Source organism: Wyeomyia smithii, chromosome 3, assembly GCF_029784165.1.
Source record: "Wyeomyia smithii strain HCP4-BCI-WySm-NY-G18 chromosome 3, ASM2978416v1, whole genome shotgun sequence".
Classification (NCBI taxonomy): domain Eukaryota; kingdom Metazoa; phylum Arthropoda; class Insecta; order Diptera; family Culicidae; genus Wyeomyia; species Wyeomyia smithii.
This window is the reverse complement of record NC_073696.1, coordinates 232720760-232738207: the sequence shown is the minus strand read 5'-3', so window position 1 is coordinate 232738207 and position 17448 is coordinate 232720760. Positions and strand designations below refer to the sequence as shown.

Here is a 17448-nt window from a genome sequence, read left to right as displayed (position 1 = left end):
TAATATAGTGACATAGTGTGTGTTTGTGTATGTATGGGCGGGTTTCATTCCTGGTCTGGGGTATGATCCCATCTGACATTCTGTGGGATGTCGCAAGTTCTGCGCCACTAGATTAGTACATCTGTAGCAGTCGGCCGGTTTGCAACTTTCCGCGGTTGCTTTGCGCAATCTAACGCTTGTCCCTTTTTCTGTAGTGTACCTAACCTAAAACAGCAATTTAACTAACGAAAATCCGCTGCCCTTGGTGCTTTGTGTTTGTGCTTTTTTTTCAACATATTACAAGCGCAGAAGTTCAGTGTCAAAAGCCATCCAGATGACCGACTAATTGGGTTTAATTAATTAAACGAAATTCTTCCTTTTCTCTTCTTTTTTTCCGTTTCGTTTCTCCCGTATGACACGGTGTGTGAATGTAAAAACAAACAAATCAAATAAAACCGCAAAAATTGCCAAACAGTGCGGGACAAGTGGACCGATGATACCGAGAGCGGGGTGGAGTAAAGTTAGCTGAGCCGAGCCACTGCGGAACAACTCCGCAAAGCGGAACCGATCTTCGTACTGGACCGGATTTTAAACAGCAAAAGTGGTAAACGTGTAAAAATCAGTCACAACCTGTGCGTGGACGGGTACCAGGTTAAATTGTAGAAAAAAAATATCTTTCCATTTAACTAGCGATAGGATTAAGCTGATTTTTAACTTATTTTATCTCTTTGAAAGAATAGCACATCTTTTTATTCTACAACAATAGGCATTCGAGCGTGCGTCCCCTAGGAGGAGTAGGTAATAAAATCAAAAGTGTTTCTAGTGAAAGATTTCGCGTTAAACGATCGGAGAGAAGCTATTATTGAATCGAATTCAATCATTTTTAGTGTTAGAGTTAGGCATAAGGCGCATCCGTTTGGAAGAAAGGGCCATTTTATTGCTAGGAATAAGCTAGAAAGACAGTCAGCGGAATAATAAATCGAAAATAAAAGCCAAACAGTGAAACTTTAAAATGTCCGACCGCCAGCTGTCTCTTCTGGAAGAGAAAAAACCTCTAAATAGGATATTCATGCGTCCAGGTGTGATCGAAGAGGAACCAGATTCGCTGGACAGCGTGATCGGCAATCTGCCGCTGACGATTGTTCCAAGTTTGGCGCGGATTTCCACCCACGGAAGTGGATTCAGCCGGCAGGAAAGTGTGCGGTAAGTAACGGACGCGTGTCCGATTGCGATTGATTATTGAATTTGAGTGTTTGTAAACAGTCCCTCTGTCTGCTATCAACTGCTCTGCTCTAATCCATCCAAGTGGCATAAGCAATGTCAATCGTGGCCGGTGTGGATTGCTTTGATGATTGCTGCTTCGAGTGTCTGGCAGAAACGGGAATTTTCGAGATTAGTTTTCATGGTTAGCAGCTGGCTTTTTATTGTTTACTATTTGTGTGATTATCACGTTTCAAAAAGAAAGTTTCTATCTTTCATGGTCAACAGCAAGTTTTATAGTTTTTATCTGAGTGATTATATTTATTATCAACATGAAAGATTTCTGATAAAATTATTATTCTGGATTTGATAAAAATTTTAATTGAAAAATGACAAGGCGCTTTTCTACGATTTTGATTTATGTTCAACATATGACGCCTATCACGTATTTCAAAGAAACCTTCAAATTAATACAAATGAATATCGTGTCACTTTTTTCATCTTGAAAAAAAAAAATTGGGAAAACTCAACCTTTTTGCAATCACTGATGAGAAAACTTCTTTGATCAGTCTTAAAAACTGCTTTCGAGCGTTTGTAACCCGTTGATTTGGACGTAAAATGGACAGTGAAACAAGCATCAAAGACTTGGTTTCCGAAATTTAATTACTGTTCACCTTGTCATAACTGCTAGCGTAGTAATAAATTTTAAAAATAGATTGGTTTAATAAATTTGATTGTGCTTAAATTGAATTTAGGTTGTCTAAAGTTATATTTTACTCTAAAAATTGCTTTCAGAATTTATATAGAGGAGGAGTACCAGTTATGGCAATGCCTTAAAAATGTACCAGTTATGGATTGCGGATTTTTAATGGAGTACTGTCCTCGGTAGATTTTGGCTAGTTCAGTTTTTGGCACGGTTCAATTCTGGCAACATAAAAACTTTGAACGTGTTGTCACCAGCAACCATCCAAGCGTTGAATTGAATTTTCGCTTTAGTCCGGTAGGCAGCGGACAACACTGTTCGGATCGGCTATACAATTGGCTATTGAATTTTCTCTTTAGTCCGGTAGGCATAATAAAAAATTTGAATTTCGACGTGTTGCCAAAATCGAATAAGGCCTGTATTGCCTTAACTGGTACCATTGCGCATATGTGATATAGCCATAAATGATGCAATAAAATGTGATCAATATATGACCACGTGGTTTAAGAACGGCCCCCTAGGATCACCAAAATTCACAGAAACGGTTAAAAAGCAATAATTTTTCATTTCTCTTCAGTTTGAGCTCTAGGGCAAAAGTTTTTTCGCACTTGTCGACAAATTTTGTTTATATTTAAATAAAGCTTTGAATTAGATGTTATTTTATATATTTTTCACCATTGATTTTTATTCATTTTGCGTATAGTTTTCAAAATCCATCTCGGTTTTGTCTTCTTTTTAGTTTACTCCTTCGTTAGAAAAGTTCGAGTTACAACGAAAATTGAACTCATTTGGCTCTATGTAACATGCATGTTCATTAAAGTTTATTACTAGGCAACCCAAGAGCACAGCCTTTTTGTCTTCTCAATACACTTTTTCTGTTTGTGGTACCTATTCGCGGTATCAGTCGGGTAATTATTTTGAGAAAATATTGGCAACAGAGCATCACAAAATTAAACGAAAAATTAACTTCGTGTCAAAGATACCATAACTATTTTGTGAAATCTGGAGCTTCCACGAAATTCTACGGATTTTTTCATTTTGGTAAAATTTCGACTACAAAGTGAAAATTTGTGTGAACAATGGTAAAAGTGAAACAAATCCGTAGACCTAGTTACGGAGAAATCCGTGGATCTGGTAAACCTGCTTTGTGTGTCGATTCAGCATTATTTGAAGGACGTCTTCGGAATAGCGATTGTAGAAGAGAGAAGTAGCTAGCTTTTTATACAGACGTTCGTGTCATCACTACACAGCGCGTTTCGATTACTGCACAAATCCACCGGAAACACTTTTTACTTTATTTATTTTCATTCAACCATACATGCCATCGTCGACACAGCAATAAGGTGACTGGCAAAGAAAAAACATTCATGTATGGGGAACAAGACGGCAACGTGAGGCAGGTATTAGACGACGCAAATATTTGATATTTTTGGTACGATTTTTATTTGCACAAAATAAAATCTGTATTGAAAAATAGCAAATATTTGCTTCGTCTAATACCTGCTTTACAGTCGCAAAACATTTTTTCTATCGGCTGTCTTTATTTCGCAAATAGCGCTACTGTCATGGAGTAACGCTCTCGAATGTCATCAAAAAACTGCCATACATTTTCCCCCAGTTCCCCTATTCGACACTATATCATAGTTATTCCACATTTTAGTCATTTTCTGTCATTTTTTTATCATTTTTGTTGTTACGTCTTGTTTTGCAATTCCATGTCATTTTTGTCATTAGTTCCATTTGTAATATTTTTGACATTTTAACCTTTTTGTAACTTTTCCAATTCATGATATTTTAGTTAGTTATGACACTTTCGTTCCGTTCACAATGTTTGCTTATTTTTGCTAATTGCTATCGTTTATATCATATCTGTCATACTTTTCATCATTTTTTTTTGTAATATCTGTAGTTTTTGTTGATTTTATAATTTAACCAAATTATGTCATTTTTATCACGTAGTAATTTGATCTTTTCTGTCATTTTTGCCATTTCTGCAATCTCATTCGATTTGGCGATTTTCATTTATATATATATATATTCATTTATGTTATTTGTTTTTTTTTTTTCATCAGTACTATATTTGACACGGCACGATACATTTATGTTTTTTGTGTCATTGCTAGTGTCTTTTACCTTTTTTGTTTATTTCAATCGTATGTATCATTTCCGTCACTTGCATCCTTTTTATTTTTTTATTTTATTCTATTTTATTTATTTTATTTATTTTTATTTTTTCGTCAAGCAAATGTAGACTATAGTTTTAATAATACAATGTTTTCCTATATTCTATACATTATTTCCAGTAGTTAGTCGTTTTTTGATTTGATTTCTGCCCATAGTGATGTCCATATTTTCGCAGTGCTGATTATAGTGACGTATCATGCGATTTATTGGGCCATTTTTTGAGTAGTCAGTTCTGTGAGAGTTTTCCGGAAATATTTCACGATTTCTTAATTGACGACTGGGTGCATAAAAATTTAGTTGCGATAATAATTTAGAAGATTGCACGCGTTGAGAAATAATGTCATTGATAAAATAAAGCATTGAAAGTTCGCGGCGTTCTTTAAGTGCTTGTATGTCTATAAGCATGCAGCGTGCTTCATATGATGGTAAGGGAAAGGCTGTCCAATTTAGCTTACGAAGCGCGTACAAAAGAAATTGTTTTTGGACAGATTCAATGCGTTCTTCATGTGTTACAATATAGGGATTCCATACAATGCTACAGTATTCCAGAATTGGTCGGACGTATGTAATATATAATAGTTTGATTGTATATGGGTCTTGACAATTGTGGCCGAAGCGTTTTATAAAGCCCAGCATACTATTTGCTTTGTTGATAATTGTATTATTATGCTCTGTGAATGTAAGTTTGGAGTCTAAGATTACGCCTAGGTCCCTTACGATTTTGCATTTTTCTACTGGTTGGTTTCCTAAGAAAATGTTTGTAGGTGGTGTTACTGTTTTTATGCTGAAGGCTATTGAATTACATTAGACTTTTGTTGCACCAAGTGTAGAATACATTATTTTCATTCTGGAATATTTCGAAGTCTTCTGCATTGATTATTTCTATAAAGAGCTTCATGTCGTCAGCATATACAAGCACACGTATTGATTTCAGAAGAAAGGAAATGTCATTCACGTATAATATAAAAAGAAGAGGGCCCAGGTGAGAACCTTGAGGAACCCCGGAAGTTACTTCTATTGGGTTTGAAAAGGAATTTTTAAAGCGGACTATTTGTGTTCTCTTTGTTAAGTATGACTGCAGCCATTCCAAGAATTTTGTTTCCATTCCGTAGTTTTCGAGCTTGAAGAGCAATAAAGGTATGTCGATTCTGTCAAATGCCTTGCTAAAGTCCGTATAAAGAGCTTCTACGTGGTTGCTGTTGTCCATTACAGTCAAAGTTAAAGTTATGAATTCCAAAAGATTTGTGATAGTTGACCGGCCTTTATAAAAGCCGTGCTGTTGAGTTGTGATTTGGTTTTTACTTGCTGAAAGATTTTTTCATTAATTATTGATTCAAATAATTTTGGAATGCATGAAATAATGGCAATTCCACGATAATTACGAATGTCAGACTTAGCGCCAGATTTGAAAATTGGCACTAAATATGAGGTTTTCCAGAGTTCTGGAAAAATTCCATTCTTCAAAGACATATTAAAGAGGTGTAGTAATGGTGTAGATAGTTCTTCTGCCAAGTTTTTGAGAAAAATTGGAGCTATTCTGTCAGGTCCAGGACCTTTCGTAGCGTCAAGTTTTTAAGTGCGTTCTGAATTTTGAATTCGGATATTTGATTGACAGATAAAGAATTCGAAAAATCAGGAAAATACGAGAAATATTCGCGGTCGCGATCTGTTTCTTCGAATGTGGTGTATATTTCTTGAAAAAAAGTGGCAAAAAGACTACATATTTCATTATTAGTTTGTCCTAATTTACTATCAAGATGCATTCGTGATGGAAAGTTGCTACTTTTTAGTTTGGTTTTTAAGTAATTGAAGAAGTTCTTAGGGCAGGACTTGATTTGATGATCGATTTTACGGTTAAGTTCTTCATGCGTAATTTTGATGACTGCGTCAAGTTGACGGCGAATTTCTTGGTAATTTTGAAGATTTTCGCTATTGTTGTCTTTTTTGTATATTTCATGTATATTTTATGTATATATGTTTTCATTTTATCATTTTTGTAATTTTTGTAATTTTTCCAGTCAGTCATGTCAGTTATGCCATTTATGTCGTTTTCGCGATTTATGCCATTTATATTTTTTTTGTCAGTTATTCGTGTTACTTTTGTTTCCTTTAACCATTTTTGCTCATTTCTCCGTTATTATCTCGTTGTAGTTTGTTCTTTCTAGGTCAGTATTTCTGTTATTTTTGTCATTTATGCCATCTGTTTATTTCTGTTGTTTTTTATTTTCTTTCTGTCAGTTAGGTCATTTCTGCAATTTTAGTCATATCTATAATTGTAATGTGTAATTTGTAAAAATGGTAAAAGGAAACAAATATGATACAAATGGCATAAATCGTAACAACGACAAAAACGGAAAAAATTACAGAAATAACATAACTGGCACAAGAGAACAAAGTTCATCGTGGCAAAAAATATAAAACAGCACTACTGATGAATACAAAAATCAAATTAATCAAAGGAATGATATAATTAACAGAAATGAAAGAAACCATAAAAATAAGCAAAATGGCAAAAGGAAACAAAAGGGAACCATATTTACTATTTTTACGTTTCTATTATTATTATTATTATTATTCATTATTCATGTCATACCTGTCTTTTTTGTTGTTGTTTCCGTTTATCTCTTTACTCCTTTCTATCGTTTTTATGATTTCGGCCTCATTCGTTCTTTACATCATTCTCGTTTTGTCATTTTTGTCATTTATGAAAAAAAAAATTTGCTCAGTAAGTTTTGTCGTTTTTGTAACATCATAATTTGTTGTTTTCTGTCATTTCCGTAATTTTGGTAATTTTTGTAATTTCTGTCATGTTATTATTTATTTTATTTTTGTTATTTCTATTACTTTTTACCATTTATGCTAATTGCTACTGTTTTTGGATGATTTTGTCACTTTCATTCTTTTTATTATTTTTGACATTTAGGTAGTTTTTGTAATTTTTGTTGTATGGCGTCGTACCCAAATTACGTAACGCATAAAGGGGGGGAGGGGGTTGAGTCTGCGTTACTTACTGTTGAGACAGTTACGTAATGTTTGCTCTGAATTGAAAATTTCGGAGGGGGGTCAGGCTGTTCATCGTTACGTAATTTTATGGAGGGAGTCATATCGAACGTTACCTATCATTACATAGGGGGGGAGGGGGTCTGAAATCTAGATTTTTAGCGTTACGTAATTTGTGTACGATGCTCGTTCATCAGTTTTGCCGTTTTTGTATTTTTTGTCACGTTGTAATTTGCTTTTCTATGTCAGTTATATTATTTCTGTAAATTTGGTTATTTTTGCCATTATTGCAAATTATATCATATTTTTCGTTTTTGTTTGTGTAGTTTTTGTTATTTGTGACACTTTTGTTTCCTTTTAGCACTTTTGGTCATTTTTATCGTTTGTGTCATTCCTGTCTTGTTCATCCTTTTCATCATTCTCATTTTATCATTTTTGTCATTTATGTCATGCTGTAATTTGTTCTTTTCTATCAGTTTTCTCAATTCTGTAAATATGGTCTTTTTCTCGTTTTTGCTATTATTTTCATTAATATAATTTTTGAATCTCCCAGATGGTCTCGAGGTACGATGCTGGCCCAACTAGCCAGTCGTCGTGGGTTCGAGTCTCGGCTCGGGAGAGACTGGTGCGCTAGCCACGCAATTGTCCTGTTCTCTAAACAGTCGGCTGCGAAGTCTGTGTACAAATAAACAGAAGGTCAAGTTCCGAATCGGAATGTAGCACCAAGGCTTTGCTTTTTTATAATTTTTGTCAGCTTGTGTTATTTTTGTATTTTGTATCATTTTTTTTAATTGTGTCATTTTTGTTATTTGTGGTATTTTTGTTATTTGTGTCATTTTTGTTTCATTATATCTTTTTCGCTCATTTCTATAGTTTTTGTGATATTGTCTTTTTTGACTTTTGTGGCTTTATTGTATATTCATCTGTATCATTTTTGTGTCTGTCGTTTTCCGTTTTTTGTTATTTTTGAAACTTTTGTCATATTCTGTGTTCTATAATATGTGTGTTTTGTTTCCATTTACCATTTTTACTCATTTTTACCGTTTCTTCTTTTTCCTGTATTTTACATCCATTCCATTATTTTTATTCTATCACTAGCTGACCCGGCAAACTTCGTCCCGCCTATTTTAGTGTTTAATTTAATAATTTTAAACATTTCAAATTTATTGATTCCTTGCGATTGGATTATATCGTTTAAAAATAATTGGTTTTATCGGAATGGCAACATCCTCAACTTTTGGCTCTTGTACATGACCTCTATTCCGGATATATATTGGGTGCATTTCAGTTATTTCGTTGTTTTCCAGAAACTGAAAGTGGTCATCTTCTGATTCAAAATGGTGTCCAGGGTCAATGCTTGGCTTCTTTACATCATTTCGATTACGGACTTATCCATATGTAGTAGTAAAGGTCGGACTCGATTATCCGGAGACTCGATTATCCGGAAACTCGATTATCCGGAATTCGATTATCCGGAATTTTAGACCATGTTGATTCGCGCCCTTCCCTCTTCTGTAAGGGAGGGGTCCCATACAAATGAAACACAAATTTCTGCACATCTCGAGAACTAACCAAGTAAACAAAACCAAATTTGGTAGGTAGATGTTTTTAGGGGTAACATAATGGTTTGACACCCCTCCCTCTTCTACAAGGAAGGGGTCCCATACAAATAAAATACGAATTTCGCACAGCTCGAGAACCAATCAACCAAATACAACCAAATTTGGTATGTGAATATTTTTAGAGGTAACAAGTATGTCCATAGTGGTTCGACTCCCCTCCCTCTTCTGTGAGGGAAAGGTTCATAACAAATGAAACACAAATTTCTGCTTATCTCGAGAACTAACCAACTAAATGGAACCAAATTTGGCGGGTGATTGTTTTTAGGGGTAACAAATATAATGGTTTGACACCTCTGTCTCTTCTATAAGGGAGGGGTCCCATACAAATAAAATACGAATTTCGCACAGCTCGAGAACCAATCAACCAAATACAACCAAATTTGGTATGTGAATATTTTTAGAGGTAACAAACATGTCCATAATGTTTCGACACCCTTCCTTCTTCTGGCATGTCTCCAAATACCATTTCGAAATCCAAGATGGCGACTTTCCGTTTCAGAAAAATAGCGGCAAATGACCAAATACCACCCAACATGGGTATTTCCGGATTTGTTATGATGCACTGAAGCCACAAATCACCTCAGACAACATTTCGAATTGTAAGATGGCGACTTCCGGTGTCTGGAAAACAGCCGAAAATGACCAAATACAACCCAATATGAGTGTTTCTTCAACCAGAATGACGCTCAGAGGCCAAAAATTGTCTCCTAATGCCAATGTGAAATCCAAGATGGCGACTTGCGGTTCCTGAAAATCAGCGGCAAACAGTCTTGTCCATTTACTCATCTTTGTGCATTTATCAACACATACATTGCATCACATCAATTTTTTAGTAGGCATTGTGAATGAGCAAGAAAAAAAGCACAACCTTATTGAGCGATTCCTTTGCGCGTAGGGAGTGTGGAATATAATGACACACAGGAGTAGGCGAGCCAAAGCTGCGTGCTGTTGAGTAAATTTACTGTGTCTGGGCTAAATTTATCATAGACCTGCACCGTGATAGTAAAAAAAACTCAGTGAGCATAGCACAGTGAGTATAGCGCAGAGCCCTACGTAAACGCTACAGAGCAGGTTAATAAGGAAACAGTCAGAAACGTTTACCCAGCTAGAATTTTCATCATAGTGCACTTATCAATGAGCAATACATGTGCGCTATCTACATTTTATCAGTTGCAATCGGGAAAGTCTCTCTGCGGGAGCTTTATGCGCTTCCTCTTTACAATACAAGCTTTCTGATGTTGCGTATTTTGCTTTCTTCACAGAGTGTGCATTTGCTTTTAGCGCGTGAAAAAAATAATCAACTCATCCGTTTTTTTCAACATGCTTTAGTGTTCTGTGCAAATTTTATGAGCCTCTTTGTTACACACGATGAGTATGCCAAGACTGGCGGCAAATGACCAAATTCCACCCAATATGGGTATTTCTGGGATTGTTATGATACACTGAAGCCACAAATCGACCTCAAACAACAATTTGAGTTGTAAGTTGTACCAAATACCACCCAATATAAATGTTTCTTCAACTAGATTGACGATCAGAGGCCACAATTGTCTCCTAATGCCATTCTGAAATCCAAGATGGCGACTTCCGGTTTCTGAAAAACAGCGGCAAATGACCAAATACCATCCAATATGGGTATTTCCGGGATTATTATGATGCACTGAAGCCACAAATCGACTTCAGACAACATTTTGAATTGTAAGCTGGCAACTTTCGGTGTCTGGAAAACAGCCGAAAATAATCAAATACCACTTAATATGAGCGTTTCTTTAATCAGATTGACGTACGGAGGCCAGAAATTGTTCCCAAATGCCATTTTGAAATCCAAGATGGCGACTTCCGGTTCCCGAAAAACAGCGGCAAATGACCAAATACCCCTCAATATGCGTATTTCCGGAATTTTTATGATGCAATGAAGCCACAAATCGACCTATTAACCTCAGACAACATTTTGAATTGTAAGAAGGCGACTTCCGGTTTCTGAGAAACAGCGGCAAATGACCAAATACCACCCAATATGGGTATTTTTGGGATTGTTATGATGCACTGAAGCCACAAATCGACCTCAGACAATATTTTGAATTGTAATATGGCGACTTCCGGTGTCTGGAAACAGCCTAAAGTACCACCCAATATGAGTATCTCTGGAACGAGAATGAAGCTGAAAATTGACCTCAGACACCATTATGAATTGTAAGATGGCAACTTCCGGTTTCTAAAAAACAGCCAAAAATGGCCAATTTCCATACAAAATGTGTATTTTCGGAACCAGAATGATACACAGGAGCTAGCATCGACCACAGACACCATTTTGAATTCGAAGATGGTGACATCCGGTTTCTGGCGAACAGCCGAAAATGACCAAATAATACCCAATAAGGGTGTTTCTTAAACCAGAATGGCGCTCAGGGGCCAGAAATTGTTTCCAAGTGCCATTTTTAAATCCAAGATGGCGACTTACGGTTCCGGATAACCGGATCCAGAATGATGCAAGGAGCTTCAAATTGACCTTAGACAACAGTTTGAATTGAAAAATGGCAACTTCTGGAAAACAGCCGGAAATAACCGAATACTACTACATATGGATAAGTCCGTAATCGAAATGATGTAAAGAACCCATGCATTGACCCTGGACTCCATTTTGAATTAGAAGATGACCACTTTCAGGTTCTGGAAAACAACGAAAATAACTGAAATGCACCCAATATATATCCGGAATAGAGGTCATGTACAAAAGCCAAAAGTTGAGGATTTGCCATTCCGCTAAAACCAATTATTTTTAAACGATATAATCCAATCGCAAGGAATCAATAAATTTGAAATGTTTAAAATTATTAAATTAAACACTAAATAGGCGGGACGAAGTTTGCCGGGTCAGCTAGTTATGGATATATTTGTTACCCCTAAAATCAGCTACCTACCAAATTTGGTTCTATTTACTTGGTTAGTTCTCGAGATGTGCAGAAATGTGTGTTTCATTTGTATGGGACCCCTCCCTTCCAGAAGAGGGAAGGGAGTCGAACCACTATGGACATACTTGTGACCTCTAAAAATATTCACATACCAAATTTGGTTGTATTTGGTTGATTGGTTCTCGAGCTGTGCGAAATTCGTTATTTAATTTCTATGGGATCCCTCCCTTGTAGAAAAGGGAGGGGTGTCAAACCATTATGGATATATTTTTTACCCTCAAAAACATCTACCTACCAAATTTGGTTTTGTTTACTTGGTTAGTTCTCGAGATGTGCAGACATTTGTGTTTCATTTGTATGGGACCCCTCCCTTCCAGAAGGGGGAGGGGTCTCGTACTGTCTTAATCACCTTTCCCGGCCCCTAAAACCCCTAAATACAAAATTTCACGCCGATCGGTTCGGTAGTTTCCAAGCCTATATGAATCAGACAGACAGACAGACAGATAGACAGACAGACAGACAGAGCTGCATTTTTATATGTTTATATTTTTGTCATTCATGTAATTTCTGTAATTGGCTGGCCGTTTTTGTCTTTTCTGTCATTTTTGTCACGTTGCAATTCGTTCGTGTCTGTTTGTTTTGTCATATCTGTCATATTATGTTATTTACGTTATATTTATTTTTTTTTGGTTATTTCTGTGTCTTTTATTCATTTTGTCATTATTGGCATTTTTCATGTATGTTATTCAAGCTGTTTCTCTTTGTTTTGCAATTTTCGCATTTTTGTCATTTATGTTATTTTTGTCATTTATACCATATCTGTCTCTTCAATAATTTTTGTCATTTGTGGCATTTTTGTCATTTGTCTCTTTTATCATTTTTATCATCTTTGTCATTTGTATCATTTTGTCTCATCTTAGTCATCTCTGTCCTTTCTACCGTTTTTTATATTATTGTCAATTTTATAATATTTTAAACCATTTTTATTACTGTCTTTATTATTAGTATTCATTTCATCTTCGTCATTTTGGTCATTCGTTTTATTTTATAACAGAACATATCTATCATTTCTGTCATTTTACTAGGTTTTGTGGTTGTCGTCTCTTTTGTTATTGTTAACATTGGTATTTTTGCCTTTCTCCTAGAAAGGTATAGCAATCACTGCAAAAACTAAAGGTATAAAAGTGCTCAAAAGGGCCGGATGTCGTATATCACTCGACTCAGTTCGACGAGCTGAGCATTTTCTGTATGTGTGTGTGTATGTGTGTGTATGTGTGTGTGTATGTAACGCTCTCCCAATCTCACTCGATTTTCTTAGAGATGGCTGGACCGATTTCAATGAAATTAATTGCAAATGAAAGGACTAGTTGCCCCATAAGACCTTATTGAATTTTATTGTAATCGGATTTTTAGTTTCGAGTTTATGTATCAAAATGTGAAAATCACGAAGCATCAATATCTCAGAAACTACACAACCGATTTGAACAAAATTAATTTCAAAAGAACGGACTACCTAAAAAACCCATAACTTTTGAATTTTATGATGATTGAACTTGTGGTTCAGAATTTATGGAAATAAACGTGTTCTGGAGACTATTTAATCTCACTCATGTTTCTCAGAGATGGCTGTACCGATTTTCATAAAATCAGTGTCATATAGAAGGTCTTGCTGCCCCATAAGACCCTATTGATTTTATTTGTACTTGGACTATTACTTTGCCTGTTATGTTTAAAAATGTGAAATCCAGGTATGAAAAGAAACATATTCCAAAGACTACATAAACTCATTTACTTTTCTCAGAGATGGTTGAACCGATTTCCACAAAATTAATGTCAGATGAAAGGTCTAGCTGCCTCATAATACCCTATTGAATTTTGCTGTAATCGGACTGTAACTTCGTCTGTAATGTATCGAAATGTGAAAATCACGAAACTTCATTAGCTTAGAAACTACACAACCGATTTGAACAATATTGATATAAGATGAACGGGCTAGTTAAGGGTTAACTGATGAATTATGATTGAACACGTTTTTTTTTTTTTTTTAAGGAGGGATTTGTTAGTAGCTTAAGTATTTATGATAAATATTAGTAAATAATGAGTATGTGTGTCCAATCACAAATGGTGACTTCTCAACACTGTTAGAAATTTGTAATTTTAATTGTTAGGATTTGTTTGCTTTCGCAATTAGGACTTATCATTCGTAGGGATTTAAACCTACTTGTCAGAAAAGGGGAAGTAAACTTACAACTAACTTAATTGCTAACTTATTGGCTATAAAGAGAGCTTATCGTAGCAATTGAGGATTGCAACGATTTTTGTCGAAAATTGTTAATAATTTTATTTGACATAGCTTCTAATGGTTCAACACCAGTAAGTCTATGTAATTCGAGTGTACCAAACCAAGGAGGACGCTTCAAAATCATTTTCAGAATTTTATTCTGAATCCTTTGAAGCGTTTTCTTCCTTGTTGAACAGCAACTTGACCAGATCGGTACAGCATAAAGCATTGCTGGTCTAAAAATTTGTTTGTAAATCAAAAGTTTGTTCTTTAAACAAAGTTTAGAATTCCTGTTAATGAGAGGATATAAACATCTCGTATATTTGATGCACTTGGCTTGTATACTCTCAATGTGCTCTTTGAAAATAAGTTTTTTATCATAAATTAGTCCCAAGTACTTAACCTTGTCGGACCAACTTAAAATAACCCCATTCATCTTGACAACGTGATTATTGTTTGGCTTGAGGAAAGAAGCCCTAGGCTTATGCGGAAAAATTATCATTTGAGTTTTAGAAGCATTGGGAGAGATTTTCCACTTTTGCAAGTAGGAAGAAAAAATATCTAAACTTTTCTGCAATCGACTGCATATGACACGAAGACTTTTTCCTTTTACGGAAATGCTTGTGTCATCGCAGAACAATGACTTTGTGCATCCTGGAGGCAAATCAGGAAGATCTGAAGTGAATATGTTGTACAGGACTGGACCCAAGACTGAACCTTGAGGTACACCTGCTCTGACAGGAAATCTATCAGATTTTGAATTCTGATAGACAACCTGCAGAGTTCGATCAGTAAGATAATTTTTTAAAATTTTGATTAGGAAAATTGGAAAATTAAAAGTTTGCAATTTCGCAATCAAACCTTTATGCCAAACACTGTCGAATGCTTTTTCTATGTCTAAAAGAGCAGCTCCAGTGGAATAACCTTCAGATTTGTTAGCTCGTATCATATTAGTAACTCTGAGCAATTGATGAGTTGTGGAATGCCCATGGCGAAATCCAAACTGTTCATTTGCAAAAATTGAATTTTCGTTGATGTGTGACATCATTCTGTTAAGAATAATTCTCTCAAACAGTTTACTTATTGAAGAAAGCAAACTGATTGGTCGATAACTTGAAACTTCAGCTGGGTTCTTATCCGGCTTTAAAATGGGAGTAATTTTTGCATTTTTCCATAATTTGGGAAAATATGCAATTTTGAAGCAGCAATTGAAAATTTTTACTAAAAATTCCATTGTGCTCTCAGGGAGATGTTTGATTAGTATATTAAAGATTCCATCGTCACCAGGTGCTTTCATATTTTTGAAATTTTTAATAATTGATTTATTCTCATTCAAGTTAGTTTCAATTATTTCTGCAGGTAGAAAATTCTGGGAAGAAATTAAATCAAATTGACGTGTGACTTCATTTTCAATTGGACTCACAAAATTCAAATTTGAGTTATGAACACTCTCAAACTGCTGAGCAAGTCTTTGAGCCTTTTGTTCATTGGATACAAGAAAACGTTCACCATCTTTAAAAACTGGAATAGGCTTTGAAGGTTTCTTAAGAATCTTCGACAGCTTCCAAAATGGTTTTGAATATGGTTTCAATTTTTCAACTTTAGTCTCAAAATTTTGATTTCTCAGAAGGGTAAATCTATGTTTAATCTCTTTCTGTAAATCTTTATAAATAGTTTTAAAAACAGGGTCACGAGAACGTTGATATTGACGTCTGCGGACATTTTTCAAACGAATTAGAAGTTGAAGATTTTCGTCAATTATTGGTGAATCAAATTTCATTTGAGCCTTTGGAACAGAATAATTCTTGGCATCAACAATTGCACATTTTAATGCTTCCAAAGCGGAATCAATATTCACTTCGTTTTGCAAATCAAGCTCATTATTGAAATTTCTCTCAATATGAGTTTTGTATCTTTCCTAATTAGCCTTGTTATAATTAAAAACAGAGCTCATAGGGTTTAAAACTGATTCATGTGATAAAGAAAAAGTTATTGGAAGATGGTCAGAATCAAAGTCAGCATGTGTGATCAAATCACTACATACATGACTTTGATCTGTAAGCACCAAATCAATTGTTGAAGGGTTTCTTACAGAAGAAAAGCATGTAGGACTATTCGGAGACAAAATAGAATAGTATCCTGAAGAACAATCGTTGAATAAAATTTTGCCATTGGAATTACTTTGAGAATTATTCCATGAACGATGTTTAGCGTTAAAATCGCCGATTATGAAAAATTTCGAACGATTTCTGGTGAGTTTTTGTAAATCACCTTTAAAATAATTTTTGAGCTCGCGTGTGCATTGAAATGGTAAATATGCTGCGGCAATAAATAAATTCCCAAGTTCAGTTTGAACTTCAATTCCCAAAGTTTCAATAACTTCCGTCTCAAGATGGGGAAGAGCACGATGTTTGATTCGGCGATGAATAACAATTGCAACTCCACCGCCGGAACCCTGAATCCTATCATATCTATGAACCACGTAATTGGGATCATATTTTAATTTTATGTTAGGTTTCAAAAATGTTTCAGTAATAATTGCAATATGCACATTATTTACTGTTAAAAAGTTAAAAAGCTCATTCTCACTGGCCTTCAATGAGCGAGCATTCCAATTTAATATTTTAATTGTTTTATTTAAAATCATTGCTAAATTTTAAATTAGAAACAATTTTAATAGTAAAATTTGTGCCTATTTGAATGGCTTCAAACATTGATTTTGCCTGCAACATGGCGTTCATAAGATCGAACATTGCCTGTTGCAAAAAAGAAAGTTTACCTGCCGTAATAGGCCCCAGGCAGTTGACATTAGAAAAAATATTTTCGGCAGCAATATTAGCTGGAGTGATAGGTGTACAATTATTTTCTAGCCTGTTTTGCTTACCCATATTGACGGTCATTTTCGAACTACCAACACTAGGCGGTATAATTTTCGAACTACCTGTAACCTGTGCATAAGTTAAACGGGTATGCAAAGGAGTAGGTAAACTATGCGTCACTGGTACGCTTGGAGAATTTTGTTTTGAAGTTGGTTTTAATTGAGAAATTGAATTTTGTTTACCTTGCCTTGCCTTAACAATTGCTAAACGGACTGGGCATTGATAAAAATTTGACATATGGTTGCCGTTACAATTCGCACAGCGAAAATTTTTACTCTCTTTCACAGGACATGTGTCCTTTTTGTGAGAAGAGTCTCCACAATTAAGACATTTTTGGTCCATGTTACAGAATTTGGAACCATGGCCATAACGTTGGCAAGTACGGCATTGGGTGATATGCTTTTCACCTCCGCCATACTTCCTATAAATTTCCCACTTTATACGCACATTATACAAAGCATGTGCTTTTTCAAAAAATTTTAAGTTGTTAACCTCATTGCGGTTAAAATGAATTAAATAATTAACAAGGGAAATTCCAGTTCTCTGACTGTTTTCGCCTCGTGATTTTTGTTTCATTAGAATTACTTGGGTAGGGGCTATGCCAAGTAATTCTGTTAAAGTAAGTTTGATCTCATCAACGGTTTGATCGTTGGTGAGACCTTTCAAGACAACCTTGAACGGCTTGGCG

General features: G+C 35.2%; 2 protein-coding genes across 32 annotated transcripts in view; both read left to right on the top strand.

The window, feature by feature from the left end:
* The window catches only part of LOC129731476 (G protein-activated inward rectifier potassium channel 3), a 226206-nt gene extending 225198 nt beyond the window's left edge, over positions 1 to 1008 (top strand). For 2 of the 31 annotated variants that reach the window (XM_055691496.1, XM_055691515.1), the window contains exons 9-10: positions 455 to 611; positions 746 to 885. Coding sequence is in view for 10 of the 31 variants with exons in the window: in XM_055691515.1 (XP_055547490.1) it covers positions 455 to 498 (44 nt within the window). In the remaining 21 variants the exon portion in view is untranslated. Of the gene's footprint in view, positions 1 to 454; positions 631 to 714 lie in introns of those variants that run through there. The other 29 variants (XM_055691490.1, XM_055691511.1, XM_055691489.1 and 26 more) reach the window with 24 other exon arrangements.
* LOC129731480 (G protein-activated inward rectifier potassium channel 3-like) overlaps positions 96 to 17448 on the top strand; it is a 52485-nt gene continuing 35132 nt past the window's right edge. The window contains exons 1-2 of the mRNA XM_055691522.1: positions 96 to 630; positions 867 to 1182. Of these exons, the coding sequence (XP_055547497.1) occupies positions 992 to 1182 (191 nt within the window). The 5' untranslated portion in view covers positions 96 to 630; positions 867 to 991. The remainder of the gene's footprint in view (positions 631 to 866; positions 1183 to 17448) is intronic.